The 16,459-nt window shown below is 39.6% G+C and overlaps 1 protein-coding gene across 3 annotated transcripts in view; it reads left to right on the top strand.

Moving 5' to 3' along the window:
- The window catches only part of aggf1 (angiogenic factor with G patch and FHA domains 1), a 63,053-nt gene that overhangs the window by 38,457 nt on the left and 8,137 nt on the right, over positions 1-16,459 (top strand). For all 3 annotated transcript variants that reach the window (XM_043707179.1, XM_043707172.1, XM_043707186.1), the window contains 5 exons: positions 3,235-3,340; positions 5,913-5,964; positions 6,279-6,380; positions 8,684-8,849; positions 14,537-14,619. In XM_043707179.1, coding sequence (XP_043563114.1) covers positions 3,235-3,340; positions 5,913-5,964; positions 6,279-6,380; positions 8,684-8,849; positions 14,537-14,619 — 509 coding nt within the window. The remainder of the gene's footprint in view (positions 1-3,234; positions 3,341-5,912; positions 5,965-6,278; positions 6,381-8,683; positions 8,850-14,536; positions 14,620-16,459) is intronic.

Below are 16,459 nucleotides of genomic sequence, written 5' to 3'. Positions count from 1 at the left end.
TTTTTCCTGCTTTTGTCACTTAGTTTTTGAGGCACATAGTCGCAGTTCTTAAGATATTGTTTCTCACTAAATTCAAAGGGTGCTTCTTGTTACTTTGTGTTTGCTGACTGCTGACCTGCAAGGGTCAAGGGGGCCACTGTTATTCACCAATTCCCCTCCAGATCTGTGTCCTAACTTGAATTTACACTGCTGTTCCTTCATTGTTGCTGCGTCAAAATTCAAGAATAGCCTACATAACAGCACTGTGGGAACACATACAATATCTGAACTGAAGCAATTCAAGAAGGTAGCTTACCAATGCCTTTATGATGTTTACTATTCCAGCAATGCTTGTGTCCCATGAATGATTTTAAAATAAAATCTGTGCACAAATTTATTTTTCAATTCATAACATCTCTTGAAAATAACCTGCAAATCTTTTGTTTAATTGCTCAAAATTTTGTCATTGGAAATACTGTAATTTCAGGTCATTTTTAATAGACTCATGGATGATTTTTTTTTTCCTGTCCGATATAATTACACTTCCCTAACAAGTACATGCATATAACACTTGTTGGTCATCAGACATATTTACTTCAGGCATGGTTGTAATTACCAATATCTTTTCAGGAATTATTTTGCATCCTGGTGAGTCTATCTGAAAGTTCACCACCTAATTCAGTGTATCTCCTTGCTTCATCTTTAAGGATCCTAAGATCTGTTTTGATTTCTTGATCATTTTCACTTTACATCCTCTCATATACCATGACAGAACATATTTGACATGCTCCTTGCAATTTCTATACTAACTCACTGTACCCAACATTAGTATGAGACTCTACATTTATTCCATGGTCAGCTATATTTTTTTGTTTGGAAGTGTAAGGAACTACAGGCCTTGCTGCTTCTGATTACATTTCTGTATGACATGGAATTCCTTTCAAATTTTCTACACTCTTATTTTCTCTGTTTTACTGTTTCTGCAAGTAGTTCTCTATCCCTTAGTGAATTTAATCTATTATATGTTCTATTTCCACTTCATCCTGAACTCCAGTTATGGCCAAGCAAGTAAGTCAATTGTGGCAAACATAGTGAAAGGCAATTGATAAGTGTGAAATTGTTTTGAATGTTGGGAAACTGCAAAGTATACAAAGTACTGTCCAGATCACAAAAGCCAAACATTAAGCCCTCAGTACCATGTGGAGTAACCTTTTTATGTGGGATTTTGCCGAATGACTTGGAAACCTAACTGGTACAAATGTGGTGCAATACTATTAATCTTGCCTGCATTGTTGTTACTTTGGGTAGTTGTGAAATAATGTATGGTTTTTGTTTGTTGAAAGGTTAAATATTCTTCCACATCCAATGTACGGCTAGTATTTGAATCAGAAGGAAATAGTGAAGGAAAGAACCTGTAACTTGCACTTTATTTATTTAGTATTGGTGGTCAATGCAGTAGTACAAGGGTTGGTATAACTGGCTGTACTCACACCTGTACAAGATATTTACCTGTGTGACTGAGAGCTTTGCTATAGTGCGAAACAGGAGTTCAAATCACACCATGCAAGTGGTGGAATAACTCTGATTAATTGTGCATCAGTACTTGGAAAGAAATTACAACAAGTACTGTTGGAATGATGTAAACTCCTGATTTGTTCACTAATATCCTTAATTGGCTTGTGTGTGACTCTAATCCACCACCATGTGGTTGAATATTCTTGCCTCTGGTATATGAGTAATGTGTAATCAATATTGTTTGTTCACATTCAATCAAGAAAAATATATTTTAAAATTTACAAAATTTTGCATTATACTTGATGTGTATCAGTGCAGGGCATTTGCAGCTCTTTTCCAGGTACAGGACAGTCCAGTTTTCAAATTTTGTAGTTAGCTGAAAAGTATCATCTTTTTGTATTTTCTTGACTGAAGTACATTTTCAGTACAACGCACCTAGCCACTATTATTAGCTTCAAAAACTTGGATATTTTCTGCTGAATTACTTAATAAATTTCTAAAACTGCACCTTTCTCAAATGTCGCTAAGGAAGGTGAAACTGTGCCTCCATTATAGATGGATAACAAAGGAGCCCCACCACAAGTTATAATGGAACTCAGAAAAGCAGGATATATAATTCTGCCTTTCGTTTATACATTGAATACTAAAAAGAAAGCTGTGAAATGTCATATTTATTGTATTCATAATTTATTTCAGATTCCCTTTTATTATCAGCTTGTTGGATGGGAGCAGGTCAGAGTGGAAGGGTATTGAAGAATGAAATAAAGTGAACACACCTGGAACACTATATAGAGGAACGAGATGGGCGGGCACTATTTCGTTCGGATAATTGATTATTTGGTTAATTGAGTCAATGTCTTTCCTCTGGGACTTCTGTTAAGTCCGCTCCTCGTTCAGGAGATGAGGCAGCAGCACACAGCGCACGAGCCCCCACCCGTCTTCTGTCGGCCCCCCCAAACCCTGTCCAATGCCGTCCGCCCACGCCCAACCCCGTCCAACACTGCCCCCATCCCTGTGTACCCCCTGTCCACCCCCACCCCCTCTCCAGGGCAGCCGGACTGGACACCAACAACAAGACTGTTGTTGCTGCTGTTGCTGTCTTTTGGAGGTGGGGGGCAGGTGAGTCTCCAAATAGCATGCGTGTGCGCACACTCAACGTTTTGACAGGTTCCACTTTTGCCCTGTACAGGACAATGTTAGAGAGATTATCTGGGGAAGGAGGGTTTAGGGTACATACCTATGTAGAACTCCAGGGAAAGTGTGCAGCGAGGGTGGGAGGTCAGTCATTTGGAGACGGTGCTTGGGCTCTCATCAGCCCAGGACCGTTCTCTGCAGCATTCAGTAAGCCAAGTTCACTTTTAATCACTGTAAAGAAAGGTCTTGGATGTAGTGTTTCTCTTGGGACCTCGAGATCTCCTTCGGATAATCCAATATCCGAATAATTGATATTCGGATAATCGAGGTTCCTCTGTAAATGTGTCGTCATGGCAGAAGCTACCTGACTTTTACATTTTGTTTTCAATTCTTATTTTGAAGATTTGCAGTATTTTGTTGTAATTCAACATAAAGCAATCCTGTCTGACTTTCATATGATTAAGATGACAAAAATTGCCATCTCTTAATTTGAAACAAGTATTGAATGTGTTGCACTTTCGTGAAGTTTATTATGAAGGTTTTAATTTTGAAACCATTAATTTCTGTCCTATCTGCCCTAATTCCATATTCCTTTCTAATGTATAGCTCAGCTGTGGCCTCCATGTATTCGTGTCATGGTGGTGCGGTCACCAGTTCTCGAGCCCGGTACACTCTTCATTATCACTGCAGTGAAGTCAGCTACAATTGGAAGGTATCATAGATAACATTATAAACCTTGGTTGCTGCTATGCAAGAGTATAGTCAAAAGATCATTAGTCATATTTTGAAATAAATTATGTTTTTTACACTTGTAAATGTTTTTGATACACCACTTCTGGAATGTCTCCTTTAGAACAAATTGTATCTAGTAAGTTTGCAAATATTCTCGAACTGATGGAGCAACCTGTTTTCCAGTTCCAGCAAAGAGACTTCAGGGTGCATTGAAGTGTTTTGGAGCTAAATAAGTGTGTTTGAAATATTGTCATTGTTTTGCTACTGCATGCGGACCTTTGGCATAGTAGTCAGTGATTTTTATTTGTATTGTTTTAAGTTGCAAATTGTTTGTGTTGCAAAGCTGTTGATTAGTATACACTATGATGGAGAGCTCATCATTGAAGGGACCTACCTCTGTTCATATGGCAAGCTGGTATATTTGAACAAATATCCTTTCTTCATCATTTTCTTCCTCTAGTTCATCCTCACAGACAAAGCTGCATTTCTCGTACTTTGGTCTGCTCTGATTGTGACGACCTGGGACTCATCAATTTTGTTTCTGTGTATTCCTTAGTTTTCCCACTTCAGCACCCATCGAGCGAAAGGTGTTGCAATTTGAGGATGACCTTTTTAAGTGCAGGTTAAATAGAACAAATGTAAATACGGTGGCTTGAATGACCTGTGTAAGGATCTAAAGTATGAAAATCAGTATTTTTCTTTTGTTCAAGGAAGCAGGGTTTTCATTTAGTTTATACATTTTGAACAAAGCTGGCATATTTGTAATTTTGCCTGTGTCTTTTCTACTGAGCTCACCGATTTAAATTTTTCAATTGAATAGATCCTATAGGCACCACTTCAGTCCAACTCACCCGTGCCCACCAGATATCCTAAACTAATCTAGTTCCAAGTGCAAACATTTGGGCCATATTTCTCCAAATTTTTCCTATTCATATACCCATCCAAATGCCTTTTTAAATGTTCTAATTGTAGCCCCCTCCACCACTACTTGTAGTGGTTTTTTGCGTGAAAAAGCTGCTCCTAAGATGCCTTCTAAATCTTTCTCCTCTCCCCTTAAACTTATGCCCTCTAGCTTTGGACTCCCCAATCCTAGAAAAATCACCTTAAATTGCTGAAATGTTCATTAACCAAGTGAGGCATTCTACTCACCTTATCTATGCACCTCATTATTTTATAAACCTCTAATTTCACCCCTTAGCATGCGACGCTTCAAGGAAAAAAAGCCCCAACCTTTTCAGCCTCTCTGTATAACTCAAACTTCTAATCTCAGCAACATCATTGCAAACATTTTCTGAACCCTTTCGAGTTTAACAACATCCTATATAACAGGGAGACCAGAATTGAAAGCTGTATTCCACAAGTGGCCTCACCAATGCCTTGTACAGCTACAACATGATGTCCCAATTCCTATATTCAATGCACTGACCAATGAAGGTAAACATACCAAACATTATCTCACTATCCTGTTTACCTGGGACTCCACTTCCAAGGAACTGTGCACCTGCATCAGCAGGTATGTTTGTTCAGTAACAGTCCCCAGTGCCCTTACCATTAACTGTATAAGTCCTGTCCAGTTTACCTTAACAAAATGCAACACTGCATGTTTATCTAAATTAAACCCTATCTGCCACCCATTGGCCCATCTGATCAAGATCCCGTTGTAATCTGGGATAACCTTCAGTGTCGACTGCACCACCAAGTTTGGTGTCATCTGCAAACTCACAAACCATACCTCCTATATTCACATCCAAATCATTTATATAAATGATGAACATCAGTGGACCCAGTAACAATCATTGCAGCACAGTGCTGGTCACAGGCCTCTAGTCTATACAAATAGCCCTCTACCACTACCCGCTATCTTCTACCTTCAAGCCCATTTTGTATCCAATTGTCTAATTACCCCAATTTCATGTAATCTAGTCTACCATTTGGAACCTTGTTGAATGCCTCACTTGGTTAATGTACATTTGAGCAATTTAAGAGTTATTTTTAATCAACCTGTTTGGATGTATTATGAGACTCCTCTGCGGAAGGTGGAACTTGAAACCTGACCTTCTGGCAGGGACACTACTCTTTTTCTTTCACTGACGAATGGACTCTAACTTCAAATAATGCCAATCTCATTAATCTTGTTGATCTTGCCTCGTGTATGTCCTGTGTGCTATAACCTGTATGTTTTATTCTGTCCAAGCTTTTTCACCCTATACTCTGTATGGATGTCCTTGCTTACTATGATCTGCCATGATCTACTATGATTCCCTCTTGTGTTACAAGACCCTCTTTTTTTTTCAGGCAAACTCGTTCACACATCACTTAAAGTTTAATGATCTTAAATTGAAATGAATGCCTAGAGCATATCATCTTTAATCTATAAAGCCTCAAAGGAAGTCTTTTTGGATGTTATGGCATTATTGTACAAGTACCTTCCACCTTGCCACCTAGAATGGAATAAGAGAAGGAAGCGGTTTTGGGATTAAGTTTACACATCACCAGAAAAAGAAAATAGAATGTTTGTTTCTTTTTCAAATTGAATTCTTTTTATTCAACAGAGAGGAGGATATGGGCCACACAATTCAAATTGCTGAAATTGGAGTTAGTAAGGTTAGTTACGTAATCATACTAAACCTGTAAAAGGTGAAAATAGAATGGCATAAAAAATGTTTGCATCTGAATATGTGGCAGATTTAACTTGTTTTGTTGAAATACTTTGTATGCTCTCTGTAATAAAATGTGAATTTCTCCGAACTTACTGTTCGGTGAGATTAAATTGCCTACCTCTATGCTCACAGTCCTGGGATTTGCAGATGTGTTCTTGATATCATTCTATTTCCTTTTACAGAGTATATTTCCGTATTGTTTAATATATTAGCATGCTGGTCCTCTTTTCTTCTTAAGCTAATTTCTGTTTTCTTTAGTTTCATGCTGAAGTATACTTTGACCAAGATCTACAGGAATACATGTTGGTAGACCAGGGGAGCCAGAATGGGACTGTGATCAATGGGAACAGAATTCTCATGGTATGATTTGTTACTGTAATCAGTTACTAAGATCTTTTCCTGACTGATGTCAGATTTGGATTGTGGGAGAGTGATCATTTTTCATGCTAATGTAAAATGAGATGAAGTTTTTTTTCTTAGACTGCTGCACAGAACAGCATTCTAACATAGTTTTGAGAGCCCAGTTTTCATTATCCATGTCACTGGATTAATGCATGTAAATTCACAAAATATGCTGAGCTTTTACTATTCATGTGTTTTTATTCATTTTGGTAATTCTGCATAAATTGCTCCTGTTAAATGTTTGATACTCAACCCAGTGCCTCAATACCTTGCTGTCCCTTCAGAAAATCCTTTGTCAGTGTATAGGTCTCTGCTCTTGTGATCACAACGACAATAATTAAATTCAACTTTGATTTATGGGCAGAGTTTCAAGTACACTTCAGGGAATGATCTGCAGAAAATAATGTGCTTCAAGATTTTAGTTCAAACAGTAATTGGCAAAAATGCACTAATTTTTCAAAACTGAGCACAAGCTGAATTTCTGATTGGGGTTAACCTCGTCATGCTTATCTTCCTTGAAACTGCGTTGCCATAGCTTCCTGCATTACTAAATATTACCTCTCTTATATTTTGGTGCTCTAAACCGAAACAAGATGACTTACTTTATTTGATTTGATTTATTGTCATTTGTACCTAAAGTACAGTGAAAAGTTTTGTTTGCAAGCAACACGGGGCAGATCATAGTAAGCAAGGACATACAGATTAAAGGATGAAAAGGCTTGGATTAAGTAAGGCATACAGGTTATACTGCACAGGACGTATACGAGGCAAGATCAACATTAATGAGATCGGCATTATTTGAAATTAGAGTCCATTTGTCAGTCTAATAACAGCAGGGAAGAAGCTGTTCTTGAACCTCTGAAGAGGTTGTAGGAGAGCATTACTGGATGGGATGGGTCTTTAATGATGTTTGCAGAGTTTGTGCAGCAACGAGATGTGTAAATGGCATCTGAATTGGAGCTTATATGATGGTCTGCGCTGTGCACACACAATTGTCTGTAGTTTCTTATGGTCCTCGGCAGAGCAGTTGCCAAATCAGGTTGTCATGTTTTCTACGGTGCATTTATAAAAGTTGGTGAGGTTCCTTATGGACATGCCAAATTTCCTGAGCCTCCTGAGGAGGAAGAGGCATAATTGTGCCGCCTTGACTGTCACATCTACTTGGGAAGTCGAGGACAGGTTGTCAATTATAGTCACAGCTGGGAATTTGACACTCTCAATCCTCTCAACCTCTGCTCCTCCGTCCCACCATGGTGGTGTTGTCAGAAAACTTGTAAATGACATTTGTTTGGAGTTTGGCTGAACAGTTGTGGGTGTACAGGGAGTACAGTCGGGGGCTGAGAATGCATCCTTGGGGGGAGAGCTTCAGTGTTGAGTATTATCGTGGAAGAAATGCAGTTGTATGTCTTCACTGATTGCGGTTTCTGTGTCAGGAAGCTAAGGATCCAGTTGCAGAGGGTGGAGCCGAGACTGACGTCTCAGAGGTCTGAGATCAGAAATCCGTTTTGGAGGGGATAGTGGTGTTGACGGTAGAACGGTCATCGATGAGCAGGAACCTGATGTCCTTGTTGTCCACATGTTCCATGGATGAGTGCAAGGCTAGGGAAATGGCATCTGTTGTGGACCTGTTACATATTAAGTTAGACCTATCACCCTTTAATTATTTCCTAGCCAGAGCATTTGGATTGCATTCGTAGAAGTTTGATGCATGGATAAAAATATGTTACAGTAGATGGTTGGGGAAGGGGTGTTTTGCTGGTACACTGGGGCTAGTACAACATACAGCCATTCATTTAACTAACACATCCAAATATTTGAAATTGTTTCTTAATTTCAGCCTCTAAATTAATACTAGGATTGAAGGTGAGTAGTTCTCTGTTAAGTGTCTTGTTTGATCATATGGAAATGACAATGTCATCAATTGGTTATTTTGGATTTATGGACATTATTCTAAACTACTTCATATCATATTTAACTAGGGAGTTCAGTTTTGAAGAAGGGTCACTGGACCCAAAACGTGAACTCTGCTTTGACTGCACAGATGCTGCCAGACCGACTGAATTTTCCCAGCAATTTGTTTTCATTTCTTATTTTCGGCATCCATGGTTTTTGGTTTTTACATTTTAAATTAAGCCCATTTAGTATTCATTGCATTTAAGTACTCTACGTCTCCACTATTCTGTATTTTTTAATTACAGAAGAATATAAAATATAGGTAATATGTATTTGTTAGCTATTAATTTAGTGTTCATTTTTTTCAGCCAAAACATAAATGTGACCCTCATAGATTGGAGCACGGTGATGAAGTGAAGTTTGGGGAGACTGTATTGTCTTTCCATATCCATCCAGGTACTGACACGTGTAATGGCTGTGAGCCAGGCCAGGTCAAAGCACACCTGCGTCTCCATAAAAAAGAAGAATTGACAGGTATTTGAATATATTTGTTATTGCTTTGTGTTTATCCACTCTTATTCTGAAATTAATGAATCAAATTTAGTAATAACTGGTAAATCTCTACTTAAACATTAATATTATCCCTCCTTGCCTGTTAACTAAACCAGCAGAAATGAGTGTATCTAGTTGGATTAATGCTGAATCAAATTTAACTTGAGCTGTCTAATTGCTGTATAAGAGATTAACTTGTACAGTAAGAGAAGGAACTATGCAACTATTCTTATTCTCTATTGATATGCTGAAAATTGAAGAGTGCATGCTGAACTGCAAAGCTACAGATAGTAGCACATCACAAGTTTGAAGCGACATTGACATACTTGCAGAAGTGAATGATCTCAACTCAACACCCTGATGTGTTATTTTGTGCACAAAATTCATTGTCGATATCAACCTGCGATAACTCATGTACATGTGATTTTGCAATTGGGATTTTTGTTCTTAAGCCTATTGCATACCAGCTCCAGATGTCTTCTGGTTTTGTGTTTCAGTCCTGAGTGTTAGTATATGTCTCAGCATGCAGTTTCATAGCAAAGCCAAAAGGTGTCTGCTCAAGCAGTTTTTATTGTTAACCCATTCCTTGTTATCTGTGGGAGTAAGGGGCACAGATTTCCTGTGGATAACAAAAGAGGATTTTTTTTCCCCGAAGAACTGCATGATTAGACCTGACAAGTTGATGGGGTTATAGGTGAAATTGGGCCTGGCCTGACCTCGCGTGTATGCAAATTTACAAGGAGTGACTCCCTGTTTAATGAAGATTGAATATATGCCAAAATTTTCTGGGAGGGGGAAAGACAGGTGTTAAATTTATAAATATTTAAAAATTGTAAATAATACATTCTTTAAGATGGAGTGTAAATGTTTGCATTAAAACTTTCTTCATCATTGCAGCATTATCATGCAACCAAATGCAACTTCTGCAACTATCATGCTGTTCTGACAGTAAGCTTCCACTCCACTAATTGAAATTTTACTTCGGCCTTCCTCGCCAATATCTTCTGCCACCTCCAAAGAATTTTGAAGTTCAGTAGTCTAGTTAGAAGACTAACAAGGTCCCTGACTCAGTTGAGAGGGTTACCTCAGATTACAACAGGATCTTCACCAGAAGGGCCAATGGGCTGAGAAGTGGCAGGTGGAGTTTAATTCCGATAAATACGAGGTGCTGCATTTTGGGAAAGCAAAACTTAGCAGGACTTATATACTTAACGGTAAGGTCGCAGGGAGTGTTGCTGAACAAAGAGACCTTGGAGTGCAGATTCACAGCTCCTTGAAAGTGGAGTCGCAGGTACATAGGTTAATAAAGAAGGTGTTTGGTATGCTTTCCTTTATTGGACAGAGTATTGAGTACAGGAGTTGGGAGGTCCTGTTGCAGCTGTGCAGGACATTGGTTAGGTCTCTGTTGGAATATTGCGTGCAATTCTGGCCTCCTTCCTATCTGAAAGATATTGTGAAACTTGAAAGGGTTCAGAAAAGATTTACAAGGATGTTGCCAGGGTTGGAGGATTTGAGCTATATGGAGAGGCTGAACAGGCTGGGACTATTTTTCCTGGACTGTCGGAGGCTGAGAGGTGACCTTATAGAGGTTTACAAAATTATGAGGGGCATGGATAGGGTAAATAGGCAAAGTCTTTTCCCTGGAGTCGGAGAGTCCAGAGCTAGAGGGCATAGGTTTGAGGGGAGAGATATAAAAGAGACCTTCGGGGCAACTGTTTCACACAGAGGGTGGTACGTGTATAGAATGAGCTGCCAGAGGAAGTGGTGGAGGCTGGTACAATTGCAACATTTAAGAGGCATTTGGATGGGTATATGAATAGGAAGGGTTTGGAGGGATATGGGCCGGGTGCTGGCAGGTGGGACTAGATTGGGTTGGGATATCTGGTCGGCATGGACGGGTTGGACCGAAGGGTCTGTTTCCATGCTGTACATCTCTATGATAGTCAACTGTTCCTCAGTCATAGAGTCAATCGGCTGAAGCCTGAATAGAACCTCAGTAGGTGGTGATTACTATTGAATATTTAGAAGTGTAAGTCATTCAAGCTTACCCTAACTTTAATTAGGAAAGGCACAGTTAAAAGCACATGATCAGTACGCTTCACATAAGCAGTTGGGAGTGGCCCATCTAGAGTGAGGTACAGTCCTGAGTGAGTATGCGACACGGGGCATTAATTACACAGTAGGAATATAGTGCTCATCGTTTGTAAAATCCTTTTTCATAGAATTATAGAATAAGTACAGTGTGGAAAGAGGTCATTCAGCCCAGCAAGTCTGCACCAACTCTCCAAAGAACTCGTATTTACCTTGATTAACCCACCTAGCTTAGACATCCCCAGATACTAAAGGGAATTTAGTCTGGCCAACCCATCTAACCTGCACATCTTTGGATTGTGGGAGAAAACCGGAGCACCCAGAGGAAACCCACACAGACACGGGGAGAATTTGCAAACTCCATACAGACAGTCATGCAAGACTGGAATTGAGCCCAGTTCTTTGGCATTATGAGGCAGCAGTGCTGATCACTCAGCAACTGTGCCACCTGTTTTTCAGGTTTATAATTTGTAAGGCAATATTTTCAGCTTCATTGAGCAGAGAGAAGGGAGTGCTAGTTAACTACTGCAGCTTCAGAGGTCTCTTGATTTGGAAAACAAAACTGTGACATCACCACAGGAAAGTGGTGTGTTGATTTGTGATTTTACAAAAGTATATAAAAATGAAAAGAATTTAACTGAGAAACAAAGAACAGCACTTCAGCCCACCAAGCCTGAGATGACATCTGACTTTTCTAAACTAAAAGCCTTTTGCCTCCATAGTCCATATTCCTCTATTCCTGGCCTGTTCGTGTATCTGTCAAGATGCCTGTTAAACGTTGCTATCATATCTGCTTCTACCATCTCTTCTGGCAGTGTGTTCCAGGCATTTACCAACCTCCCTATTTTAAAAAAAAACAAACACTTGTGTTATGAATTTGTAGAGGTGCACTGTACCTTTTGAGAGTGAAGGACTTGGCAAGTACACAGGGTGCTGGAGAATTTAGAGTGTAACATTTGATCCAGCAGCTAGCACTGGCTGAGTTGCTGTGAGACAAAAACACATTTGCATTCAGCCAATTGGTTTAAATTATACCCCAAAAAACCTACCTCCAATCAAGTTTGAATTCAGTATACTGACAATATTAAAAACCAATGAAACCATCCGATGCTTTGGGGTATAGGACTGGGAAAAATTGGACAGTTGAGAGGAGAACTGTCTCTCTTAAAGGTACCTTTATCAATCAATGACCTGTGAATCAGAAATCGCTAAGAAGACGACGACAGAGAAAGATACAAAAATAAGTTTCAACAGCTGACTGGTTATGAAATTTGAATTTTTCAGTAAATCTAAATCGGGAGTTTTTACCAGACTAGTTTTGTCGAGGGAAGGTAAAGGATAGGTTAGATAAAGTTGTTGTAAATAGTTGCTGGTTAATATTCTATGATAGACTTAAACAATAAAGTTTTTGAATTTTTTGTACTTTAAATGGTAGCTTTTGGGATAATTCTTGGCGTCTTGCATTTTAACAGATTACTGTACACGGTAAATCTTTTCCGTGTTGCTGGTTTAAATTAGTGGGTGGGGTGGGGGAGGGCTTTAACCCGGTGTCGTAACACTTGTCCCTCACATCTCCTTTAAACTTTTTCCCCTTTTATGTTCCCTAGTAATTGATATTTTTATCCTGGAGAAATGATTCCAACTATCAGTTCTATTCACCCCTCTCATAATTCTGTAAACTTTTATCAGATCACTTCTCAGTTTCTGACATTCAGATTTGTCCAATTTCTCCTCATAGCTAATATCTTCCAAACCAGACTACTTCCTGGTAAACCTTTTCTATACCCTCTCCAAAGTTTTTGCATTCTTCTAGTAGTATGGCGATCAGAACTGTATTCAGTATTCCAAATGTGGCCTAACTTAAGTTTTATACAGCTGCAACATCACTTGCCAATTTTTATACCAATAAAGGCAACCATACCATATGTTTTCTTCACCAATTTGTTCATTTGTGTTGCCACTTTCTAGTAACTATGGATCTGTATGCTTGGATCTGTCTGTACATTAATGCTTCTAAGGGTTCCACCATTTACTGCATACTTTCCTCCAGCATTAGACCTTCCAAAATGCATCACCTCACTTTGTATAAGTGAAAATCAGGGCCAGTAGAACAAAGGAATAATAAGTAAGCATGGTAGGGTAAGGAAGTACAGTTAGTGTAAGCAAGGTAACGTAAGTGTTCTTACATAAGCATAATGTTTATTCAGAAAAGAGTCTTGGTCTTAAAATTGGTATTGGCAGCAGAGCTCACACCTGTGATATGCTCCGCCTGGCTATGTAGCAAATCATGGAAGCTTCAGTTATCCCTGGTGATCGTATGTGCAAGAAATGTGGCTACCTGCAACTACAGGGAAACAGCATTTTGGAGCTGGAGCTGCAGGTGAATTCAGTGTGGAGCATCTGCGATGCTGAGCAAATTGTGGTTAGTAGATTCAGTAAAGTGGTCATGCTACAGGTACAGATTGAAAAGGCAGAAATAGCATGTGTGATCACCAAGCAGTGTAGAGGAATGTACGTAGTGCAGGGATCCCCTGTGGCCATTCTGCTTTCAAACAGATATGCCATTTTTGATACTGTTTGGCAAGGTGACTGGGCAGGGAAAAGCAGTGGCAGCCAAATTTCTTTACAGGTGGGTATCTTACTCACGAGGAGGAAGAATGGCAGGGCTATAGCGGTGGAGGGATTCGTTTGTAAGAACAGACAGGTGTTCCTGGGGCAGTAGAAGAGACTTCATGATGGTATGTTGGGGGGAGGGGGGATGGTGCTGGTGGTGGAGAGGAAACAGACAAAGGGCGAAAGGAGATGTGGTACATATTGGTACCAAACACATAGGTAAGAAAAGGGATGAGGTGCTGATAACAGAATTTAAGGAGCTAGATAGTAGATTAAAGAACAGGTAATCTCTGGATTATTTCTAGTGTCATGTGCACGTTGAGCATAAGAATACAAGATCAGTATAGATGAATGTATGGCTAGAAAGATGGTGTTGGGGCGAGAGCTTTAGATTTATAGAACAATGGATTGCTTTTGGGGACAGTAGGACCTGTTCAAGATGGACAGTTAGCACCTGAACGGAATGGACCAACATCTGTGAGGTTTGCTAGTGCTCATGGGGAGGGTTTTAAACTAACTTGGCAGAAGGGTGGAATCCAAAAAAATATTCAGCAAGAGAAGATGAAAAGCCAAAGGTAGAAGAAGAAGCAAGGGAGTCAGGAAGGCATGGATATTTTGGGCCATTTAAGGCACAGTTAGTTCTCTGAAAAGGTTGTGAATCTGTGGAATTCACTGCCTCAGCGTACAGTGAATATTGGGACATTGAGTAAATGTCAAAAGGAGATAGACATTTTTAATTAGTAATGGGTAGAAGGGTTTTGAAGAGTGGGTGGGAAAGTGGAGTTGAGGCCAAGATAAGATCAGCCATGATTGTATTAAAGGGTTAAATTGCCTGCTCCTGGCTCTTCTGTTCTGATTGTAACTACCTTGGTGCAGAATCTAATTATTCATGCTGTCTTGTAATATCCAAAGTAGTCATTCAGATTGATTGATTGAAATGCTGCATTTTTTTCAATTTTATTTAGCTATTCCAGTGATGAGCAAGCAGGACAAAGATAAATTACGACGCCAAGAATTAAAACAGATTCAGATCAAGTATGGGTTGCAGGTATGTTTTTGTTTGTTTCCATCAGGTAGTTATGAAGTTTTGTGGTCACAGTATTAGAAGTCGAGCACTGGAAAATGTATTAATCTCTTTTTATTAATTTTAAAAAAGCCTTTAAAACTGAATGATCTCAAGATTGCAAAGAAAATATGCTTGCATGTTGCATTTCAAATGAGTGCAATGGAAGTAACTTAATTTACATGAAAGCTGTACAGTACTAGCCAAGAAAACTATCTTCTGCAGATCCAAATTACAAAATTTATGATATAGCCTGATTGGTTTTGTCTGCCATCACTATTCTGGTCAGGCTTTCTCACATATTTAGTTGTTTTACCCTTAATTTCCCCTCATTTTCTACGGTTCTCTTTTCCATTTCAGCTTGTCAGAGCCCCTCCATGATCATTGTATCCTAAGTGGTGTGCAGTGCTCAAAACTGAGCTCAGTACTCTAACTGGGGACTGAACAAGGATATTTACAATTAAAGCATAACTTCTTCCTCATTGCATTCCAGTACTTGCCTCTAGCAATTAGATTTCATTAGCTTCTATGATTACTTTTGCAGCTGTACAAATGAATTTCTGTATATCTTGTGACTTCACAGTTACTAGTCTTTCTCGATTTTGATTTGTCTTTCTTCCTTGTTACGTGGATGAGCTTGCACTTCCTCACATTTGAAGTCCAGCTGCCAGTTCTGCCTGCTCATGTAATCATTGTCCTTTTTTTTGTACTTTACGGCACCCATTTATTGTGCTCTACCTAACTGCCGTCATCTCCCCTTCCTTTTCAACTCCTTTTGTACTCTTTGATCTCTCTCAATGATACAGTTATCTCCTCAACCAGTAATTGTTTAGTGCCCTTGATCCGAATGGTATAAAATAGACCCTATGAATTAAATCAAAACTGATTCACCAGTTCACAATTTAAATTATTGTAAAAGATATGGATTATGGCAGTTTGGTCCTCAATTTAAATTTAAATAGAATTTTGGCATTAATTGCGAAAGGAATAGAGGATAAAAATAGGGAAGTGGCCATGTATGCAGAAAATACGTTCAGCTTCAGCTCCAGGTTGACCATATGGAGTGGCTGGAGCTGCAGGTGGACTCACTATGGAATATCCATGATGCTGAGGATGTCGTAAATAAGGTGATTCGCAGGTTAGTCACACCACAGCTAAGGGCTACACAGACAGAAAAGCGTGGCTGTTCACCAGGAGGACGAGTAGTGTGGGCAGGCAGTGCAGAAGTCCTCTGTTCCCATTCACTCCTTAAACAGATATCCTGTGTTGGATATTGTTGTTGGGAATGGCTTCTCGGGGAAAGCAGCAACAGCTAAGTCTGTGGCACTATGATTAGTTGTGCTGAACAGTTGGGGAGGAAAAAAACTAGGAGAGTGATAGGGACTCAAGTTATATGGGGAACTGACAGGCAATTCTGTGGCAGTAAACAAGACTCCCCAATGGGGTTCTGGATCAGTGGTGCTGGAAGAGCACAGCAATTCAGGCAGCATCCAACGACAGACTCCCCAATGGTCAGCTGCTTCTCTGGCGCTAGGAGTGGGTGTGTTTCAGAGCGGCTTAGGGCATTCTGAAGAAGGGTGAAAAGCCAGAGGTCATGAAATATCAGTACCAATGACAGAGGTAAAATAAAAAAGTTCTGCAGCAGATTTGAGAGAGTTAGGTAATAGGCTAATGAGGAAGAGAGAGGTTTTAATCAGTGGATTACTTCTAGTGCCACGTGCTACTGTCTATAGGACTAGGAAGACCGGTCAGGTGAATTCGTGACTAAAGGGATGGTTTTCAAGGAAAGGCTTTAGATTTTTGAATCATTGAGACAGTGTCGTGG

Source organism: Chiloscyllium plagiosum, chromosome 2 (assembly GCF_004010195.1).
Source record: "Chiloscyllium plagiosum isolate BGI_BamShark_2017 chromosome 2, ASM401019v2, whole genome shotgun sequence".
Taxonomy (NCBI): domain Eukaryota; kingdom Metazoa; phylum Chordata; class Chondrichthyes; order Orectolobiformes; family Hemiscylliidae; genus Chiloscyllium; species Chiloscyllium plagiosum.
The sequence above is the reverse complement of the archived record's forward strand: the minus strand, read 5'-3'. Positions and strand labels throughout refer to the sequence as shown.